This window comes from Schistocerca serialis, chromosome 8, assembly GCF_023864345.2.
Source record: "Schistocerca serialis cubense isolate TAMUIC-IGC-003099 chromosome 8, iqSchSeri2.2, whole genome shotgun sequence".
Classification (NCBI taxonomy): Eukaryota; Metazoa; Arthropoda; class Insecta; order Orthoptera; family Acrididae; genus Schistocerca; species Schistocerca serialis.
Window position 1 is genome coordinate 486,173,706 of NC_064645.1, and position 24,228 is coordinate 486,197,933.

The 24,228-nt window shown below is 44.5% G+C and overlaps 1 protein-coding gene across 1 annotated transcript in view; it reads right to left on the reverse strand.

Moving 5' to 3' along the window:
• LOC126416109 (cholinesterase 1-like) overlaps window positions 1-24,228 on the reverse strand; it is a 346,029-nt gene that overhangs the window by 104,191 nt on the left and 217,610 nt on the right. The window contains exon 3 of the mRNA XM_050083619.1: window positions 4,111-4,299. Within this exon, the coding sequence (XP_049939576.1) occupies window positions 4,111-4,299 (189 nt within the window). The remainder of the gene's footprint in view (window positions 1-4,110; window positions 4,300-24,228) is intronic.

Here is a 24,228-nt window from a genome sequence, read left to right on the forward strand (position 1 = left end):
GTCCGTATTGTTCATGTTCGCCGGCCGGAGTGTCCGAGCGGTTCTAGGCGCTACAGTCTGGAACCGCGCGACCGCTACGGTCGCAGGTTCGAATCCTGCCTCGGGCATGGATGTGTGTGATGTCTTTAAGTTAGTTAGGTTTAAGTAGTTCTAAATTCTAGGGGACTGATGACCTCAGAAGTTAAGTCCCATAGTGCTCAGAGCCATTTGAACCATTTTTTTTTTTTTTTTTTTCATGTTCAAGTTTTGGGCCTGGCATTTTTCTTACGATTTTGCATTCGTTTTCCTCAATGTTTTCAATGTCTGTTTTCCTCTTCAAAGTAAGTTCTTCTGATCCGTAGAGGCATTCTGGCTTAATTACTGTTTCTCATTGTGGATATTCTCGGTAGGTCGGATTGCAGTTTCCATCTTTTGGCACCCAATTTCGTTTGCTTTTATTTCGATTTCATTTTCCAGAATGGTTTCGCCGAGTTTTATTGTATTTTATTTTATTTTTTTACAAGTCACGTACTCTGTCTTTTTGAGAAATGTCTGAAGACCGACTTTTTCTGCAGTTTCTTTAAAGCGTTCAGTTCGATTTTGGATTGATGAAATGTCGCGAGTTAATATTGCTTAATAGTCTGCCACTGCTAGGCAATTTATAGATAACTTTCCTCTGCCTAAAGTGATTGACTGGCCAATTTTGAGGATTGATTTCTGTTTGCTGCCGTTCTTGTATCACTTTCTCAAGAACTTAGTTTAAATGTAATGGGAGATACCCTATCTCCTTCTCTTATTCCCGTTTTTATTACTGTTTATTATATTAGAGAAGATAAACTTCTTTGCCAAGCTAGCTGAACCTTTATTGTCGATAACCGGTTTCGGTAATCAATGTTACCGTCTTCAGATCTCGACAGTCAGAGTATTGCATCTTTCTTAAAATAGCAGTAAGACTACTCTTGGTGAATTGGCAGCGACGTAACAGACTAGACCACTGATGCATCGGCATGTCAGAATTAAAACAATTATATACACAGTTTTTCATTACATACATCTGTCTTATGCCGTAAGAGTTTCGTATCTGCTAGTTCATGAGAAAGACTACTCTTGCTGCTGATGAAAAGCTCTCGGGTTTCCAGCAGCGTGGCAGTATTATAAAACCGCGACGTTTTGACGAGTGACATACTCATCAGCTTCTGGCGAAGTGTCGAGATTTTGCCGGATGCCGTCCTACTTACACTGCGGTGTTCCCCCTCCACCCGGTTTCCGTGGGCGGGTAGGAAGGGAGGGGGTGAGGTTGCAGGTGGTGGGGTTTGCGGGCGCTCCGTTCGCATCTCTGTCAGAGCATTCCGGCCCTGTCTCGCGATAGGACGGTAGTGAGTGCGTTTCGAACCAATCAGCCGGTCGGGGTGGACGAGCGGTTCTATGAGCTACAGTCTGGAACCGCGCGACCGCCTCAGTCGCAGGTTCGAATCCTGCCTCGGGCATGGATGTGTGTGACGTCCTTAGGTTAGTTAGGTTTAAGAAGTTCTAAGTTCTAGGGGACTGATGACCTCAGAAGTTAAGTCCCATAGTGCTCAGTGCCATTTTTTTCGAACGAATTGACACTTTCGCTGGATTCCAGGACCCACTCAGCTGGTATCCTTCGTCTCTGTTTACAAGATTTTCGTGAATCCAAATTTCGATGGATTATTTTATGACGCTGTCCCAGTAGTTGGCTGCTCGGCAGGGCACCTTGGTGTTCTCGAATTCAAATGTTTGGTCTTCCTTGATGCTGATTTTTGCTATCGGCGATTTCTCCATCTGTTCCACTCTCATATGCATGATATGTTCCTCGCAGCGTTTAGAAATACACTGAAGCGCCAAAGAAACTGATATAGGCATGCGTTTTGAAATACTTCAGACGTCGAGTCCATGCAACGTCGTGTTGCGGCACTTCTGCGTGCTCGCGTGGGCCCTACACGACTTTAGGCAGGTGTACCAGTTTCTCTGGCTCTTAAGTATACATCACTGCATTTGTCCAATGTACTGCTGATTGCATTCGCAGGTGATGCTGTAAATACTTCCTCGTATCTTGAGTTTAAATGGTTCCTTCACAGAGCCAATCCACCCTTTCGTCTTCGACGGTGGTCGGAAGACGGTTCTCATGTTCGATCCAGAAGCCGTCTTCCGACCACCATCGCAGTTTTATAAGATTGTCACCCGGCTGCAAACACGAGAACTTTTCATATCAGCGGCACATACTGCGAAAGTCTACATTCGCAAGGCTCTTACTGCTATTTCAAGCAATATGTAATATGCTGCGTGTCGAGCTCTGAAGATAGTGACATTGATTACCGAAACCGGCTTTGTAGAATAAAAGTTATTATTAGCGATCTTGGCAAACAACTTTATCTTCTCTAATCTGTCATCACAGATCGTCCCTTGCGGCTCAAAATGAGTAAACTAAAAAACTGTTTGTTATATTACAATTATTGTCAGTTCTTAAGTAACTATGATGTAAAGCAGACAGTACATGTAAAACCCCGCTCTGATGAAAGAGAGTGCCTGAAGGCCGTAATTTGATGGCGTTGAATAAGAAAACAAAAATAAATTCGTTTAATAAGTTTCTCTTCGGATGAGGAGGGATAGCGTAAGCCGGGAATCTTTCCTGGTTACATTTGGAAGAGTCTTGTATTGATTAGATTAGATTAGATTTACTTTCATTCCAATTGATCCGTAGTGAGGAGGCCCTCCAGGATGTAGAACAAGTCAGAAAAACAACAATACATGACAAATATTTACAAGTCAAACAAATAAGGTACTGTACCATTCCACAGGTCCCAAGGGGCATGGTCGTCATTTTTTAATGAACGCTGTATGAAAGAATCAATTTACACATACTAAGGTATTGAATTTAAAATAAAAAAGTTTTTTATTTATTTATATGGTAATAAACGTGTAATACAACCACTAAATACTTACTTACAATGAACACATTACTGCACTGAAATTGTGCAGAAGTTATCAGTTGGTTCTACTGAGAAATTTATCAATGGAGTAGAAGGAGTTGGCCACCAATAAATCCTTCTCTTAAACAGAATTTCATTGGTTGTTAAGGTTTTTATGGGTGCTGGCAATTTATTGAAAATGTGTGTTCCTGGCCGGCCGGGGTGGCCGAGCGTTTCTAGGCGCTACAGTGTGGAACTGCGCGACCGCTACGGTGCAGGTTCGAATCCTGCCTCGGGCATGGATGTGTGTGATGTCCTTAGGTTAGTTAGGTTTAAGTAGTTCTAAGTTCTAGGGGACTGATAACCTCAGAAGTTAAGTCCCATAGTGCTCAGAGCCATTTGAACCATTTTTTGGTGTGTTCCTGAATAATGCACACCTTTTTGTACAAGACTAAGTGACTTTAAATCCATGTGAAGATTATTCTTATTTCTAGTATTGATTCCATGAATTGAGCTGTTGGTTTGAAAAAGTGATATATTTTTAATGACAAATTTCATTAAGGAATAAAAATATTGGGAAGCAGTAGTTAGTATCCCTAGTTCTCTAAACAGGCTTCTGCAGGATGTTCTTGAGTTCACACCACATCTAACTGTTACTGCACGTTTTTGTGCCCGGAAAACTTTAGCTTGGCTTGATGAATTGGTTCAAATGGCTCTGAGCACTATGGGACTTAACTTCAGAGGTCATCAGTCCACTTGAACTTAGAACTACTTAAACCTAACTAACCTAAGGACACCACACACATCCGTGCCCGAGGCAGGATTCGAACCTGCGACAGTAGCGGTCGCGCGGTTCCAGACTGTAGCGCCTAGAACCGCCCGGCCACTCCGGCCGGCCTTGATGAATTGCCCCAAAAAATAATCCCATATGACATTATGGAATGAAAGTAAGCACAGTATGCCAGCTTTTTCATTTTTATATCCCCTATGTCTGACACAATTCGCATTGCTTCAGCAGTTCTGCAGTTCTGTAAAGCATCAGCCTTCGTGCAAATAGCAGTAGGTGCGCGATCGTGTGATATAGTGTGTTACCTGGAACTTTGTTCAAGTGGACCATTTCTTCGGGCTGTACGTTTTTGTTTTCGACTAGTTTGCTACAAAGCCTGCAGGCGAGTTTGTTCGCACACAGCGGCGCACTCACCGTGGGCGTGAAGACGTTGAGGAAGAGGCAGTCCTCTTGGTCCTCGTCCTCTGCGGGCTGCCGCAGGTTGGCGAGAACTTCCGGGTCGGGGTCGGTGAACCAGTCGTTGGACCAGCTGAAGGCGGGCGGGCAGGGCGGTGCGAACTGCGTCGCGTTGTACTCGCCCAGCGGACCCACCGGCTGCGAGTGCTGCGGGCACACACACAGACAAGTGTCTGGGGGACTGGCCTTTGAGTAACTGGATGTCAAGAACTTTGCAAAGCTGCGGCGTCATTCCTCAAAAACGACGCCGCTACTAGCAACTGAAAGCGTCGGCGGAAGAAACTGCTAACCAACGAGAGCATAGTTTTGAGTTATTTCTTGTTATACGAGGCCTGTTCAAAAAATTCCGGAACATTCGTAATTTCGCTCCAATGGTGTGGTGGAACGAAACGCCGTTGACAGCCCTGAGCACCCCTGTGTTTAATGCGAGACTGCCGGAAGATCCACTGTCGTATGTTAATTAGTTATTGTTCAGTGATGTATCGAATAGAACGTTGAGTAGCGCAGTTTGCGAATTTCGAGATGAGAGAGTTAGAGGAGCAACGCGACCGCATTAAATTTTGCGTGACAGATTAGAAAACATACATCTACATCAACATCTACATCTGCATACATACTCCGCAATCCACCATACGGTGCGTGGCGGAGGGTACTGTGGTGTCACCGCTTGACACCACACTTGCTAGGTGGTAGCTTTAAATCGGCCGCGGTCCATTAGTACATGTCGGACCCGCGTGTCGCCACTGTCAGTGATCGCAGACCTAGCGCCACCACACGGCAGGTCTAGAGAGACGTACTAGCACTCGTCCCAGTTGTACGGACCACTTAGCTAGCGATGCAACACTGACGAAGCCTCGCTTATTTGCAGAGAAGAGAGTTAGAATAGCCTTCAGCTAAGTCAAGGGCTACGACCTAGCAAGGCGCCATTAGCATTATATTGCATGTATCTAAAGAGTCTAACTTGTATCGTCAAGAGCGATATACAAATGATGGATTAAAGTTAAGTATTCCAGAAGCTACGTACTTGTCTTTATAGCATTCATTACGTATCCTGTTTCAGACCTCACGCCATCCTGCGTGAGCTTATAGCGCGTGCCTTTCGGCTACTTCCGAGTGGCGTGGCTGTCTTACTACGCCACAACAGGCACCTCGTACCACAACTAGCATCTCCTCTCCCTGTTCCACTCCCAAACAGAACGAGGGAAAAATGACTGCCTATATGCCTCTGTACGAGCCCTAATCTCTCTTATCGTACCTTTGTGGTCTTTGGGCGAAATATAAGTTGGCGGCAGTAAAATTGTACTGCAGTCAGCCTCAAATGCTGATTCTCTAAATTTCCTCAGTAGCGATTCACGAAAAGAACACCTCATTTCCTCCAGAGACTCCCACTCGAGTTCCTGAAGCATTTCCGTTAACACTCGCGTGATGATCAAACCTACCAGTAACAAATCTAGCAGCCCGCCTCTCAATTGCTTCTATGTCCTCCCTCAATCCGACCTGATAGGGATCCCAAACGCTCGAGCAGTACTCAAGAATAGGTCGCATTAATGTTTTATAAGCGGTCTCCTTTACAGATGAACCACATCTTCCCAAAATCCTACCAATGAACCAAAGACGACTATCCGCCTTCCCCTCAACTGCCATTACATGCTTGTCCCACTTCACATCGCTCTGCAATGTTACGCCCAAATATTTAATCGACGTGACTGTGTAGAGCGCTACACTACTAATGGAGTATTCAAACATTACGGGATTCTTTTTCCTATTCATCTGCATTAATTTACATTTATCTATATTTAGAGTTAGCTGCCATTCTTTACACCAATCACAAATCCTGTCCAAGTCATCTTGTATCCTCCTACAGTCACTCAACGACGACACCTTCCCGTACACCACAGCATCATCAGGAAGAGACACCCCAAACGATGCAGGAAGCCTGCGGTGATTGGTGCTTAATCCGTATTCGGTGTTACGAATGGTTCACACTGTTTAAAAATGGCAGGACGGAAGTTAAAGATGACCCTCGTTCAGGACGCCCTTCGGCGTCTACCGACGACGCTCATATCACGAACGTCAACAAAATTGCGCGTGCCAATCGAAGGCTGACTGTCCGAGAGATTGCAAAAGAATGTAACATTTCAGTTGGATCATGTCATGAAATTCTGACACAGCATCTTGGAGTGCATCGTGTTGCCGCCAAGTTCGTCCCACGGCTCATGAGTCAAGACCAGAAAGACCTTCACCCTGCAGACTATGAAGAGCTTTTGGATCACGCAAAAGAGAAAGAGGTGTTCCTTAAGATAATTGTAGTTGGTGATGAGACGTGGGTCTACGGTTATGATGTTCAGATCAAGGTTAAGTCTTCACAATGGGTCGAGAAAGGTTCTCCAAGACCAAAAGAAAGCTCATCAGGTCAGGTCAAATGGCATATCCAGGTTGATAGTTTTCTTTGACTTTGATGGTTTCGTTCGTAATTAATTGGAGCCACAGGGACAAACCGTTAATCGATGGTACTATCGAGACGTGTTTCGAAGCCTGCGAGAAAATGTGACAATTCATGGCTCTTGCACCACGATAACGCACCCATACATTCATCCCTGTTGGTGCACGACTATCGCACAAAAAACGAAATCACTGTGCTGCCTCACCTCCGTGCTCTCTAGACCTGGCCTCTGCGTATTTTTTTTTATGTACAAAGTTGTAACCCCCGTTGGACCTGGCCTCTGCGTATTTTTTTTTTTTTATGTACAAAGTTGTAACCCCCGTTGAAAGGACGTAGATTTTCAACGATAGAAAAGATAAAAGAAAATTCGCATACGGCGTACGAAGACTGCTTCTGGTAGCGGAAACGGCGTTGCGAGCAGTGTATTAATTGCGGAGGAGAGTATTTCGGAGGAGACCATGCACACTAAGTAAAAGGTAAGTGCAGAAAAATTTTATGGACAAAGTTCCGGAATTTTTTGAGCTGACCTCTCATGTTTGGTTAAATCTGTACATCGCAAATCACAATTCACTTACTTGTAACTTTTTCTACAAATAGTTACACTATTCGTTGAACCATTCAGTCTGAAATATGAGTAAAAAACTGTTAATAAGTCTTACAAAATTGTTTGCTTGTAATCTTGTCCCTACTATTGTGGGTTAGCACTGTCATCATAAAAAATTACCTGGAAAAGTTTTTAGAGTGGAGAGATTAGTACTCTAGCGATGCTAAACAAAAGAATGAAAAAAGACTGTTATAGTAATTTCGGGTGATTAACCATGTCAATTTTTCTGTAGTGACTGAATTAATACACTCAGTGCTTCCCAGGTTTCGCGTTCGTTTTCTTTTGCAGTAAAAACAAAACACTAGACAATCAAAGTTTCTTCCATAAACTACAGTCTGACGATTTCAGAGTTGAAACTGCAAGTCAGTGCAGTTGCAAAAACGAAACGGGGGAAGATTATGACAGTTTCCAAGTTCACAGAGGACACGACACATGCTGTGAAATTGAATTGGGCTTAAATTCTGGTGGTACACAATTTGAAAAAGGACCATCAGCAATAGAAGCCGCTTCACCACCGACAAATTGTTCTTCTCAACTTCAAGATAATCAGCAAAATGCATCTTTTACCAATTATAGTGGATGATTCCAAGGTAATGAAGAAATTAAACTAAAAAATTATAAATAGCAGGCCATGCAAGCCTCACGGCCCTGTCCCTTGAGACACTAAGACCAAATCATCGTTTAGCTGGGATTAATATTGTAATTACACTAAAACAGGTTACAAAATTGACCGATTCTGGCTAGGCTGTTCCACTACTCTAGATGCAGTATACTGTGCAGCGTGCTGCTTATTCGAATATGGAGAAAATGCATGGCTTGGTCGACAAAATAATTATTGTCAAGGTCTAAGCAAGAATATAAAAGTACATGAAACTTGCACTATACATATAAAAGCGTGTATTACATACAGCATGTGGAAACACGGTAAAACAATGAACACTCTTTTCGATGAAGGGCATGACCAAATGAAAGCTATAATTTCTAGATTACTGGATGTAAAAAGGACATTAGCTCTATGTGAAATTGTTTTATGCGGCTATCGTGAATTTGAAATAGGGAAACAGAGCCGAAATTCGTTAAATATGGTAGACCTCCTCTCCAGATATGATCCTGTTCTGAGAGTACATCATTTAAATGAAAAAAAAACTAAAATAAAATATCTGAGTCCATAAATTTGGACCGAGGTGAAACAACTATTAAGAGATAGTGTTTTAGAGTGTACCATCGGTGAAATTAAACAGCGCCCGTTCTTTTCATTATTGTAGATTCAACCTGTGTTGTTGTAAGATATTTGCACCTAGATTTAAGCAAACCAAACAAAAAGGAGTTAGAATAAAGAATTCGTTTTTGGGAAGCTTTGCAGTAAGGGCCCATGATTCTGAGACCTTTGAAAAAGAAATACAATAAACTGTAGATTATCTGCAGTAATTTGGTAGTTGAAAATCTTGGACAATCGAATTCTGTGGATAATCTGCAATTAAAGTACACAGTATCGTACCATTAAGACAATGCAACACAATTATGTTTTCCTTGGTTGAGTACAACCAGGTGCAGTAAATTCCTGAAAATCATTACAAAATTCAGAACCATCCTCATTATCCCCACTTAACCTTTCTCCATAGACTGCTATATTCTGGTTACTATGACGCTGTTTAAATGTTGTTAACCAGCTGGAAGATGCATTAAAATCTCCAATATCCATTGGTTTGAAGAAAATGTTACGGCGTGAAGTCAGCGCCGGCACGCCAGTCGGGAACGACAGAGAAGAGAAGACTGTGAGAAGAGGTCAGAAAATCGCACGCTGATCGACCTCCCTCCAGGACGACAACGCCACAGCAGCGGCCCCTAGGTGAAGGGACATAAGCGCTGCTTCGGACTGGTGGCAAGCCACTTCGATAGCATCTTCAACATTAGCCAGTTCGTTAGCCGACGCATTGTAGCCTCTTCATTAGCAATCTCTACGTAGCTCAGAGATCAGCAGTCACTGCAGTTCAGTTGACAGACTTTTGGTAGTAGCGGTCGCTAGGACCAGAAGTGTTACTTGTGTTTGTCTATTCTGAAGAAGACTGATTATTTTGTATGTCGCCCTTTTCTTGCGACACATCTGTGTAATTGCACTTGTTGATGATCATATATGAAGGACTACAACAATTCTCCGATCAAAGTTAAGTATTTGTACTTGTCTTGTTGTAATAAAACTCATTAATACAAGTTGTTTGATTGTTTGTCTGGCGAACCGAGTATGCAGGATTTCTAGACACAACAATATGGCGACGAGATGGTGCCGTCGATATAGGAACAATAACATAGCGACAAACTGTCCATCTTTCGAACGCAGAGCCACCAGCTGCCACAGATTGTCTCTGTTTTGTTTTTTCGTGGGGTTTTGTGTTTCGCTGCTGCCTTAGTTCTAACTTGTCTTTTCTTTGCAGGGGTGTGTCTACATCTTTTAACAGTGTCTCTTATAGTGTTTTTTCTATTCAGTTTTTTCCAGTGGGTGTTGCAGGTATTTTCTTTCCTTGTGGCTTATTTTTATTGCTTGCATTGTCTGTTTATTGCATATGCCTATTCCAAAATAAGCACCCCACCCCCTTCTCAGGCGCCTCAGCTGAAAGCGATAGATGCAACGCAGCTAACGTACATGTTTCAGTTTCAGACGCAGCAGATCGCCCTTCTAAACACGGTACAGCAGTTACCGTCTAAGTAGCCTGTTTATGTGTTTGTATGTTGGCAGCGCTATGTAGCGCTCTGCATTAATAACTCTGACAGCTCTGTGCTCACTCTCTAAGAGACTCTGTGGCTGGTCGGACTTCTAGTTGGAGGTGAACAGCTAGCAGTGATGGAAGTTGGAGGTGAACAGCCAGTAGTGATGGAAGTCGGGAGTGAGTAGTCAGCAGTGATCGAGGTTAGAGGTTAATAATTAACAGTGTTGGAGGTTCGCAGTATTAGCGAGAGCACATGGACTGAATGTATATCAGTCATTGACATTTGTTACTGATGATTATAAAGTTTTTGACCTGGTTATCACATTCTTAAGGTAAATACATTGTTTGCTCTGCAACAAAATCTTTTCTTTGCTAACCACATGCCTATTAGTAGTTAGAGCCTTCAGTAGCTGGCTGTATTGGCGCTTGCTGTATTGCAGTAATTGGTGTAATGCAGATTTTTGTGAGGTAAGTGACTTATGAAATGCATGAGTTATTGTTAGGATTCTTCTAATTCAGGGCCATTCTTTTGTATTAATTATATGAAGTCAGGTTATCAATTTTAAAGCAGTCAGATCGCATTATCCTTGAATATTGTGAGCAACTAATGAATAGAATAAGTTTGAGCTGTATTAATCAGGACAAATTCTGTAGATCAGAAATGGAATGATAAAGATAAGCAAAGAGACAGTACATTCTACTTCACTCAGCAATATAAGCAGTTTCAGAATTAAATTAAGAAGTTTCACCTTCTCAGTTATTTCAATTTAAGTAAAAAACTTTTTTATAAAGAAGTTTTAACTGGACAACCAAGCAACAAACGCAGCGCGCCCAACCGACCAACATGCAACAACTGTAGCTTCAAGTGCCATACCACCTTTCCGCCAGTTTAACGAAAAAGAAGAGGAGTGGCTCGAATGGTTTCAGACTTTTGTTAGTAGCTGTCGCTAGAACCAGAAGTGTTACTTGTGTTTGTCTATGCTGAAGAAGACTGATTGTTTTGTATGTCGCCCTTTGCTTGCGACACACCTGTGTAACCACACTTGTGGATGATCATGTATAAAGGACCACAAGAACTCTCAGATCAAAGGTAAGTATCTGTACTTGTCTTGTTATAATAAAACTCAGTAATACGAGTTGATTGATTGTTTTTCTAGCGAACCGAGTATGCAGGATTTCTAGACACAACAGAAAAAGTGGTCCTATTTGTCGCGTATCGGGATGGATACTTGTGTGCCCTCTGCTCTGTACTGTTGAAACCATTCCAACATGGCTTTATCCAGTTCCGCATAAATAGACATTTTCATAGCCTTCCGTTTTGACAAACTTCTAGACAAGTCAGGCCAGCTAGCCAACTGACTTATTTTGTCACTGTTTTTCTGAATACCAAGGATCGTAGCTTCACCTAGATTGAGAAATAATGCCGATATATGTGTACGAATACTGCCTTCTTCGACCTTGTGTATCAGTTCCAATTTCTGCTGTATGAATTGTTCGGCTGTAAAAATGACTATATCTTCCGCAACAACTACTTTCTATGCTGGGAGTGTTCGAGTAGCTCATTGCTTACTACACCGATTTGAAGGAAAAATTTCAGCGAAAAATAACTGTGACAAATAGGCTACGGATAATCCGCAAAGCAGATAGTCCATCCGCAGGAAACCGATAGTTTACTGTAATAACCGATTTAGAGAAGATGAACATACAACTGGGTAAGTGCAGAGTTTGAGGATATTATGGTGCTACGTCTATGAGTGGCAAATACTCAGGTTTTCAGTCAAGAGTTGAAGCATGTGTCCCAAACGGTGAGCTTATCCATTATTCAACACGTAATTTAAATCTGGTACTAAATGATTCCGTTATGAATATAGTGGTATTGAAACAGTTTTATGAGAAAATACATTCCATTTATGTTGTCTTTAGTAATTCTGTATTTAGATGGCAACAGATAAATGAAACTATGTCAAATGGCAGACTCTAAAGCAACTGTGCGTAACTAGTTGGTCTTCCAGATTTGATTCATTGTTATCAATCAAATAGAAGTTATACAAATTTTGCAGTGTCTAGCCAGTATCTTTTTAAAGATTAAAAAGGAAGCAGCGAGGAAAGAAGCTTCTAATTTGATAAAAAATATGGAAACTTTTGATTTTGTCCTGCCTTTCGTAATTAAAAGTGATGTTTTGGAAAATATTAACCTAATATCCAAGCTACTGCAGTCCCCTATTCTGATGTGCAAAATGCATTTGAACTCCTTCGAACTTCAAGAAACAATCCAGTGACACTAAGAAACAATTTTGAAGTTTTAGTAGCAGAAAAGAAAGTCTTAGCGAAAGTTGAACTTAGAACGTATCCATACAGTGAAAAAAGTTTTTGACGAGCTGTCTGGAGATCAGAGAATTGTGGTTACACTAAAGTCTTTTGTAGTCACAATTATCAGTGCTTCTGTTGATATTTTAATTCATCAGTTAAACAAACGGTTTATCAGCCTACGCGATGTTAACGATTATTTTTCTTTTTTACATATGGTTCAACTTTTTAAGTTAGAAAAAGTTGGTAGAAAGCACGAATCAGATTTAACCATAAATCTACCACATGAACGTATTAGCCTAGAAACACTCATAGCGAAAGAATATGGAAATAAAGGAAACATGTTGCCAATCAAAGATGCAGCAAAATCTTTGTTTCTTAAGAATACATTTCTACCAAGTGGTCTCCCCAATTTATGCATAGCTCTTCAGCTCTCTCGGCTCTGCCAGACACTTCTGCTAAGGCAGAAAGATAATTTTCTAAATTGAAGCTAATCAAAACGTTTCTTACAAAACTCGACTGGCAGCATGGCGACGGGCGTTATGGTGCAACTTCGACTGCACCGGTCCTCTGGTCGTCGAGTTCTTCCAGCGTACAATGACAATCAATGCTCAGAGCTATGAAGACACTTCGCAGAAACTGTTACGCGCCATTGAGTCATAACTCCCGTTGGACGGAACCAGAAATTGCGCGATAGCGCCCGCCTCGTCACTGCCAATAGGACGAAGGCTACGCTTGACCTATCTGGTTGGGAAACACTGCAACATCACCCACATAGTCGCGAACGCTTATCTTTGGCGACTTGAAGAAAGACATGCACGGACGTCGGTTTCCGTTGGGATCACGAATTTACTTCAAACTTTGTACATCTTTAGTAGACGATTAAAGCAAGATAATTTGCAGTTAGTGAGGTCCTCTATTCTGGAAATTCCGAGAAAATTGCAAGAGGAGTTTTACGCGTCTTTCACGTACCTGATGTATGTTTGTGTAGGTACAGTACGTTAGAGTTCAAGGTGGTCAAGTGGTTAGCGTTCAAGCTAGATAAGACGAACTTCTATGAGGTGGCGGTTCGACTCCCTCTGAAAACTTTACTTTTGTAGTTCAAGTGAAAATTCTGTGACATTAAAAAAATTGCACCTACACTATTCGTTCTTGCTACATTAGCAACGTTTCACCGCTACGCAGGTTAACTGCCAAATGAGGCCTGCCTCTGTGTCTGCAGCTCGAGGCGTCGAGGTGCAGAGTGCTTCCGGGTACCTGACCAGATTGCATGTATAAGGGATTTCGCAAACCACGACAGGCATACATTTTCAGGAAAACACTGTGCGCTTCTTCCTTTGCTTATTGATAGCTATAAACACATTCGTCCTAATAATTAAATTTAATTACACTCCTGGAAATGGAAAAAAGAACACATTGACACCGGTGTGTCAGACCCACCATACTTGCTCCGGACACTGCGAGAGGGCTGTACAAGCAATGATCACACGCACGGCACAGCGGACACACCAGGAACCGCGGTGTTGGCCGTCGAATGGCGCTAGCTGCGCAGCATTTGTGCACCGCCGCCGTCAGTGTCAGCCAGTTTGCCGTGGCATACGGAGCTCCATCGCAGTCTTTAACACTGGTAGCATGCCGCGACAGCGTGGACGTGAACCGTATGTGCAGTTGACGGACTTTGAGCGAGGGCGTATAGTGGGCATGCGGGAGGCCGGGTGGACGTACCGCCGAATTGCTCAACACGTGGGGCGTGAGGTCTCCACAGTACATCGATGTTGTCGCCAGTGGTCGGCGGAAGGTGCACGTGCCCGTCGACCTGGGACCGGACCGCAGCGACTCACGGATGCGCGCCAAGACCGTAGGATCCTACGCAGTGCCGTAGGGGACCGCACCGCCACTTCCCAGCAAATTAGGGACACTGTTGCTCCTGGGGTATCGGCGAGGACCATTCGCAACCGTCTCCATGAAGCTGGGCTACGGTCCCGCACACCGTTAGGCCGTCTTCCGCTCACGCCCCAACATCGTGCACCCCGCCTCCAGTGGTGTCGCGACAGGCGTGAATGGAGGGACGAATGGAGACGTGTCGTCATCAGCAATGAGAGTCGCTTCTGCCTTGGTGCCAATGATGGTCGTATGCGTGTTTGGCGCTGTGCAGGTGAGCGCCACAATCAGGACTGCATACGACCGAGGCACACAGGGCCAACACCCGGCATCATGGTGTGGGGAGCGATGTCCTACACTGGCCGTACACCACTGGTGATCGTCGAGGGGACACTGAATAGTGCACGGTACATCCAAACCGTCATCGAACCCATCGTTCTACCATTCCTAGACCGGCAAGGGAACTTGCTGTTCCAACAGGACAATGCACGTCCGCATGTATCCCGTGCCACCCAACGTGCTCTAGAAGGTGTAAGTCAACTACCCTGGCCAGCAAGATCTCCGGATCTGTCCCCCATTGAGTATGTTTGGGACTGGATGAAGCGTCGTCTCACGCGGTCTGCACGTCCAGCACGAACGCTGGTCCAACTGAGGCGCCAGGTGGAAATGGCATGGCAAGCCGTTCCACAGGACTACATCCAGCATCTCTACGATCGTCTCCATGGGAGAATAGCAGCCTGCATTGCTGCGAAAGGTGGATATACACTGTACTAGTGCCGACATTGTGCATGCTCTGTTGCCTGTGTCTATGTGCCTGTGGTTCTGTCAGTGTGATCATGTGATGTATCTGACCCCAGGAATGTGTCAATAAAGTTTCCCCTTCCTGGGACAATGAATTCACGGTGTTCTTATTTCAATTTCCAGGAGTGTAAAAATAGTAGGTAACCAAATAACATGAAATTCACTGAAACTTCATGCAAATACACGTGTTTTTAAAGTATTATACCTCTCAAATGTTATGTAAATTAAATAATATGACCAGTGATGGAAAAATATAGATTAAAAATACTGCTTGAGCGGTAGTCGAACCGTCGCCTCATACACATTCGCGTTACGTAGCTTTCTTTTTTTCCATTTTTTTAAGGAGCCTTCCCCGCGTCTAAAGGGAGGTCTGGGGCCAAAGTGGGCCACGATATCTCGTTCCCACCCTCCAGGAACCAAGGAAAGCGTAGGTAACGTGGAGTTGAAGTATAATGAGCATCATTTATTTATTTATTTTTATTTTCGTTCTTTTTTTAGTTTTCTATTTTTTTGTCAGTAACACCACCGAGAAGATCAGGAAACCGGCGTCATGCGAGGAGAAGGGCGCAGCAAGACGTCAGACTAAGAAGAACATTCCGATTACCGGTTAAAAGTGTGGAAGGGACGGGGATCAACTCTTCATGTCAGGAACACCCCAGCTCTGGGGTGGATTAAGGAAAACACTGCAGAGGAAATCGGAGAAAAATTGTGTGTATTGTGGATTGCGGACAAATGCACAGTGGCGCTCATTAAGGAACTGCCAAAAGTCGAGGCTACATTTCTCGCCATCAGCAAACAATTAGTGTGCTGCGTGTCTACAAATCCACCTCACATAGTTCGTCTTTTCTTGCGGGAAGTATCCCGCGTCCGGAAAGAGGAGCACTTGAGTAGGTATCTGATGAGGGTTCGTATGGGTAATTAGGGACAACATCTGTCGCACCGAAAACCAGACACCTCTCGCCAATCTGCACACCAGGCGGTGCTCATCTGTGTCCATGACGTCACAATCGACATACAACGGGGTGTCTGCGAGGTGAATCCTGTGTAGGCGTGATCAGCATACTTGTTTCCCATTGACAGTAAGGTACCATGCAGACTGGACATCAGTGTCAACATGAAAAGCACACACCGATCGCCAAACTGCACGCGAGTCTACGTGGGGAAGCTTCGCCGACCACAGTCGGTGGCCTGTGCTGCTGCAGCAAACCATAGATAGCCTTCGTGGATGTCAGTTGCACCTGCAGTGTCACGGTACGGACGTAGCTCAGTTCAAGGAAAAAGTGGCGGAAGTAAAAGAAGGGCGGCGCGACTTCCGGAAGTTGGATAGGTGCTGCGAGAGAGTGTGGTGCAAGGGCCTCCAGCAATAAGCTAGTAAGGCACGTAGGACTACGGCGCCACAACGTCATGTGAGAACCAATGAAAAGGGCTACCGCTTTGTCAGGCACATGACACAGACCTAAACCGCCCCTGCACCGTTGGAGGGTGAGGGTTTCGTACCTTATCTTGAACAGCAGGCCGTGGCAAATAAACGAACGCAATGCTGCCACCATGCGGCGGGCCATGGATGGAGGAAAAGGAAGTGTCTGTGCCGCGTGGGGGATACGTGACGCCAAATATGTATTTACGTATTGTGTGCGTTGCAGGAGATCGAGTGCTCGTAAAGGGTGATCTAAGAGCCTAGCTCGTAGTTGGGAAAGTAGACGTCGGCAGTTGAGGGCAACTGTCCGCCACAGATCACTTGCGAATCGAGTCCTAAGCATCGGAGAGTATCAGCTACACGCAATGGAGTAGCACTGTCCGCAGGAAATAGCTTGAACGCTAACCACTTGTCCACGAATAACTGCAAGGTGCGGCCCCTACCACAAATACATGAGTTACGCAATAGACGCGTAAAACCTCTCTTGAGATTTTCTCGGAATTGCCAGAATAGTGGACCTTACTACTTGCGCATTACGTTGTTTCAAAGGCCTACTAAAGCTGTACAAAATTCCAAGTAAATCCGCGATCCCAACGTCGTGGTCCCTCTTGTTAGACGGTTTCGGTCACAGCTAAGCAGTGTGTCTGCCGTGTTTGAAGATGTCGGTCATTTGCGCAGATGAAGTGACGGGGGAATTTCACGATATCCAATGCCTCGCTCGAGAACCATTTCTACGATTAGCCCGTTGGGAAAGCCTCAGGCAACCCAAAACAACATTCAAACGGGATTTCTGAATGAGAAACCAGCTGCGTAATCTTTCCGTCTACACAAGGTGTAACTGACGTTACACCTACATATTTTGACCGGTGCGGTAACTGCTAATAATTTGCACATCCAAGCATGAAGTAAACTCCGTACTAATTTGACATTTGTTGCACGCCACCATTGTTGTTGTTGTTGTTGTTGTTGTGGTCTTCAGTCCTGAGACTGGTTTCATGCAGATCTCCATGCTACTCTATCCTGTGCAATCTTCTTCATCTCCCAGTACCTACTGCAGCCGACATCCTTCTGAATCTGCTTAGTGTATTCATCTCTTGGTCTCCCTCTACGATTTTTACCCTCCACGCTGCCCTCCAGTACTAAATTGGTGATCCCTCGATGTCTCAGAACATGTCCTTCCAACCGATCCCTTCTTCTAGCCAAGTTGTGCCAACAAGTTGTGGCACAACGCCACCATTATTGTTCTGAAATTTTTAATGGCCAGCAGCGTAATACTGCCGCGTACTGCTGCGAATAGAAGTGAGAGTCCTCGTGAAACTCTAGTTCTTGCTAGACATTTATCTCGTTTGTAACGCTCGTTACAAACAAGTGTAGGAGCAGCGGAGGCAGGCCGAGATGGAATAAAAGCAGCAAAGACGGGGCAGATTAGCGCCGTCCTACACGGGTGGCTGTTGTTGTGCGGCCAGCGGTCTCACGTTTCTGGCGGAGCGACTGTTTTCTGGAGGGGGGTCAAATGACTAAATAGAGACATCCGATGTGGCGCAACACTTGTCTTAGCCGCACACGTGTCAGCTGCCAATAGCGCTCCCTGTCTGCGTAGTCGCTAATGTGTTCTCAGACTGCAATCTAAAACACGTCCTTAAATGGACCATGCTCTGTTCTCCTTAATTCTCAATTTGTCACCCTCATAATGTTTTCCATCTTACTATCAACCATTCAACAGCAAAAATGTAATTTTTGTGGCGTATAGTGCAGGCTATGGCTGTCGGGTTTGGTTGTGTCCCATAAACAGCCTGGAATTAGTTTACTGAAAAATGGACATGAGCATAGCTTAATCCTTTCAACAGACTGAATTTTTTTCTCTATAGACAGCTGAAGCTCAATTAAACTGTTGATAACCTTTTCATGTTTTGGGTTCACAGTCATTTAACCCTTTCATGGCCCGTGAGAAACATGCTTCCCACTACAATGAACTCTCTCCTAGTCCCGTGGGATTCACAGTTCCCACCTCTGTACGGTGCTACCACCTAGTGAACAGTATAGGGTACTGCTTCCAATCGGAAGTTCCGCCGTTTTTGCTGTACCTTCGCGCAGAGGCATTGTATAGCTGAGTGTTGCTCTGTAGAGGAGCCTTTCAGTGCTGTTTGCGTGACATGTGATTTTTTTCCTCAAAGCTATAGTATAAGGTAAATACTTTTGATTTACCCAAATTTATGAAGGAAAAGGTAAAATTGGAACGAGGAGAATTCCAGTTTGAAACAAAAGGAGCCATTTCTGCAGTTAAATGGATGGATATCCTTCCATTCGCTTTCCTGTCCTCAATTCATGACCCATGAGAAACAGCAACAGTGAAAAGTAAAAACAAGGATGGTACTAGTACAGAGATTTCTTGTCCTGGATTTGTGGCAGAAAACAACAAAATAATGTGTGGTGTCGATAAGTTTGATCAGTTACGAGAAAGGTATGTTATTGGCAGACGTTCTGTAAAATGGTGGCACAGAATATTTTATTTCCTGGTGGAAGTTGCTGCAGTGAACAGTTTTATCCTGTGGAAAATAAGAAAGAAAGTGGACAGCATGATCAGCTCACATACAGGATCCATCTAGCCAGACAATTGATCGCTGTCTTCTCATCCCAAAAAAGGCGTGGACAAAAATCTGTCTTCCTGCAAAAAGGGGTAAAGTACCTGAAGATTTTCGTCATGTGGCTGTAGGGGAGCATCAACCCATTTTAGGAGAAACCTACTGGACGTGCCGTCATTGTAGTACCAATTCTGCGGAAAAGAGCACTCGCTGTGTATGTACATATTGTCAAATACCACTTTGCATAGACCCATGTTTCAGAAAATTTCATGGCGAGTAATTGTGAACAATCATTGTAACAAGAGAAGTAAATTTATCAAATAAATATGACATATATTGAAAAAGTTGTTTTTGTCATTTAACTCCAAGGAAGGGCGGTGGGAAGAATACTTCCCACCTTGTTGTGTGACCTCACATTCACAGTTGGAGCAAATTTGATATTCTGTATGATAAATATACCCATCTGTTAACTACTATCTGCTCTTCATTCATTAAATAAAACTGCTCAATAATTTTGCCCACGAAAGGGTTAATAATATCTGAATGATATTTCCGTCGTTTGACTATACAACTTCTTTATTTTGTACACTAATCAGCCAGAACATTATGAACACCGACCTACTATCGGTATAAACCCGTCCAGGCGATAGCAGCATCACTTGGCTAGGAATAACTGCTAGTCAGGCACACGCATGGTGCATGTAGTATCAGTGAGCGTGCCGTACTTATGTAGAATTGGGAAGGCGCACAATCAATCTGAGTTTGACCGAGGGCAAATTGCGAGGGCCCGCAGGCTCGCCACGAGCATTTCGGAAACTGCACGACCTGTCGGGTGTTCGAAGAGTGCTGTGGCGGGTGACCTCAGCGCTTGGCGAAAACACGCCTTGGGATTGGGTGGCCACCCCTCATTACAGACGTCAGACGTTGCAGGCTCGGCAGGCTAGTAAAACAGGACAGGCGGCGATGTGTGGCGGAACTTTAAAATGGTTCAAATGGCTCTGAACACTATGGGACTTAACACCTGAGGTCATCAGTCCCCTAGAACTTAGTATTACTTAAACCTAACTAACCTAAGGACATCACACACATCCATGCCCGAGGCAGGATTCGAACCTGCGACCGTAGCGATACCGCGGTTTCAGATTGAAGCGCCTAGAACCGCTCGGCCACACTGGCCGGCGTTGTGGAACTAACGTCATACTCTAAACTGCGATGTCTGTAAGTGCGTCTGAACACACAGTGCAAGGAACACTCCCTAACGATGGGCTTCCGCAAGCGACTATCCACACATGTGCCATTGTTAACAATACGACATCGGCAACTACGACTAAAATGGGCACATGACCACCGGAATTGGATGTTGGCGCAATGGCAGAGCCTTGCATGATACGATAAATCCCGATACCTTCTTCATCATGGCGATGGGAAGGCACGAATCTGTCGTCTTCCAGGGGAACAGCTCCTTGACACCTGTAATGCGGGACGGAGACGAGCGGAGCCTCCATTACGCTCTGGGGAACACTCACGCGGGCATTCATGGGTTCAGTGGAGCTCGTGCAGTACACCATGACGGCCAAGGAGTATCGTACACTGGTTTCAGACCACGTACACCACTTCATGGCAATTACGTTTCGCGATGGGAGTGCCATTTTCCATCAAGATAATGTGGCATGTCACAAGGCCAAAAGTGTGATGGAGTGGTTCGAGAAACACAGTAGTGAGTTCCAACTGAAGTGCTGGCTCCCCATCGCGCCAAATCTGAACCCGATCGAACACATCTGGGATGTGACTGAACGTGTCGTCAGAGCTCATCGCCCGGAATTTACGGGAATCAGGTGTCTTCTGTGTGCAGATGTGGTGCAAACTCCCTCCAGTGACCTACCAAGGCCTCATCGCTTCCATGCTACGACGCTTCTCCACTGTTACCGGTGCCAAAGGTGGACATATCGGCTATTGGTTAGGTGGTCATAATATTCTGACTGATGAATGTTGACTATCACGATTTCGGCCTTAAACCATTATCAAGTACAACTGAGTATAATTAGACTGTGTTAAGTGAAATCATCGTCAAGATCTATTGAACTGGGTGTCCCAGCGTGTAGATAAGTACAAAATCAACGAAACGTATAGCAGACAGGTAGCGAACATGTTTTCCAGCCATAAAACAATTGAGCCAATTGGGGAAGGATGGGGAAGGAAATCAGCCATGCAGTTTCAAATGGACCATCGCCTTAAAGTGGTTTTGGGGCATCGCGTGAAACCTAAAACCAAATAGCTGAGAGAGGATTGGAATCTCCCTCCTGAATATGAGTCCACTGTATATCTCACTCGGTCAACATTTTTTTTTTTTTTTTTTTTTTTTTTTTACAGTAGTTTGACTAACGTCGTATATTCAAATGGTTCAAATGGCTCTAAGCACTACGGGACTTAACATCGGACGTCATCAGTCCCCTAGACTTAGAACTACGTAAACCTAACTAACCTAAGGACAGCATACACATCCGTGCCCGAGACAGGATTCGAACCTGCGACCGTAGCAGCCGCGTGGTTCCGGACTGAAGCGCCTAGAACCGCTCGGCCACCGCGGCCGGCTTAACGTCGTGTAGTCTCGCTGCAACGGTGTAGCGAAACAAAGGAAACACAAGATAACAGCGATATACATTTATTCACTTTGATTGGCCACTATAAAATTTCAGTAACATTAATAAAGTGGCTTGAAACTGTCAGCTAAGGTATCTTTCTGAAGTGACCGAAGCGTTGACAACACACGTCTTTGGACCGCCTTGAAATACGGCGCAGGCAGCTACGCTCTGCACAAAGTCTGACTCTCTGTTAAGGTGTTTCGCTGAAGAGATGCCTTTCGTTCACAGGCATCGGTGACATTTTCCTAAGTGTTCCGTTGTGTTCGTCACTCAATTTATGTCGCAAATACCTGTAAAAGACACGCTTTTCCAACACTCTGCGAAAGATGCATCGACACTGTCCTGGCTAACACCAAATCCTCCATCAATAGCCCATTTGTTGGCAGCACTTGTGTGTTATCTGTTCGATGTTGTTCGCCATTGCCATTTGTCAGCAGACTTATTTCCCCACTGAAAGCGGCTGGACTAACAAATACGGTTCGTTCTCATAGCTTTGGTTCCATGCAGTTGCACCAACATAGCAGATGACTCCATCGACGGGTCTTTCGTTTTCTAACAAACCAGAGTGTTTATTAGTTGCTAAATTCCTCTATGATGCAAGCCTTCATTCTGACTGTGTTACGTTGGCCTCAGCTAACGAATCTGTCCCACGGTAGCGTGTTCGATGGATCGCGGTTCTTCACTACGCTTCTCTCCGTGAACATATGTGTGCATACACTTTTAAAAACGTCGTCATTTACATATCAGACCAACAATCGAAATTTTAAACTCATTTTAAGAAATTTTTTCTTATTCTCAAGAAATGTTTCAGCATCAAGAAATGCCTGCAATTTTCGTCATGATACTGGTCTATTCTTTCTTGCTGATGCTGCCCTCCATATTGTCGAATTTATTCACTTATTCTACAAATAATTACAGTTATTTACAAGATTCTCTCCGCGTTAGCTAGTTTAAAATCCACGAGCTTTCGACCGAGTACTTCTCACCCATTTGCAAGTGGTGACTGGCTTTTGGTTGCTTGGTTGCTGCTATCGTCGTTATACAGCCTCGCAGCCTTCTCTGACGTCACTGGTGCTCGCTCCAGCGCGACATAAGGTAATGTTTTCGTTGGGCGCCCGCCGCGCCGCCTTCAACCTTCCGATAACCGGGACCCAAGCCGTGCTTATTTGCAGGCCGCCGTCTTTATTGAGCGTATTGTCACAAATTTTTATCTCGATCGCCTCTTTTATTATGGCACACAAAAAGTATGATAACGCGAGAGTGTGCTTAAACAAATGCACAAAAGGGTCGTTTCTTGTATGACGGAGAATATTTTAATCAGACGAACGGCTTCGCGATGCGAAGCCCATTAGCTCCAGTTATAACCAACCTGTTTATGAAGTACGTTGAGGACATCGCCCTGACCAAGGCTCCTGCAAAGCCTGGTTGCTTTTATCGTTGCGTCGACGACACGTTCGTTGTTTGATCTCACAGACGTGAAACACTGTGAGAATTCTTGCACAACGTCAACAATACAAAATCAAGTTCACGATGGAGGTAGAGACAGATAGTACCTCGCCGTTCCACGACTTCCTGTCTGAGCCACAGAGTTTACCGAAAATTCACTCACACACGGACCGATATCAGCACGCTAACAGTTATCGCGATCCGTCACAGAAACGTTCTGCTCTGAGGACGTTGGTTCATCGAGCTGAAACCGTCTCAGACTCTGAGAACCTGCCGAACGAACTGCGCCTCTTACGGAAAGTACTCAGGGACAACGGCTACAACAACCGCCACATTTCGCAATACACCTTTCCGAAAACACGTAATCGGACGACCGCGAGGAGGACTAAAAGAAGCTTGCGGTTTTTGCCGTTCTGTGGCTCAACAACAGGAAAGATTATCCGGCTCCTAAAGAGGCATAAAGTCGGTTCTGTCTTCAGGGCTACAGCAAAAATTCGATAACTAATGAGGCCTGTGAAAGACGATGAAGGCCTCAGAATATCAGAAGTATATAAAATACCACATGGGATTGGACATTTTTGTATCGGACAGACTGCGTACTATTGAACAGCGCTGTATAGGTATCCTGGGAAATCAATAGTGACAGAGCATGCTGTAGGAAACCGACGTCCTGTTGCATTCGACGAGACATCTTTTGTTACACGGATTAACAGTTCCTGGGATAGCGTTATAAAAGCGCAGCAACCAAAAAGACAGTCACCACTTGACAATGGTGGAGGAGTACTCGCCCCAAGGCTCGTCGCTTTTAAATCACTTTACAATTTCATTTTTGTAACACACGACAGAAACACAACTTCACTGATCTACATTTACATTTATACTACGCAAGCCATCCAACGGTGTGTGGCGGAGGGCACTTTACGTGCCACTGTCATTACCTCCCTTTCCTGTTCCAGTCGCGTATGGTTCGCGGGAAGAACGACTGTCTGAAAGCCTCCGTGCGCGCTCTAATCTCTCTAATTTTACATTCGTGATCTCCTCGGGAGGTAGGGGGGAAGCGATATATTTGATACCTCATCCAGAAACGCACCCTCTCGAAAACTGGACAGCAAGCTACACCGCGATGCAGAGCGCCTCTCTTGCAGAGTCTGTCACTTGAGTCTATCAAACATCTCCGTAACGCTATCACGGTTACCAAATACCTCTGTGACGAAACGCGCCGCTCTTCTTTGGATCCTCTCCATCTCC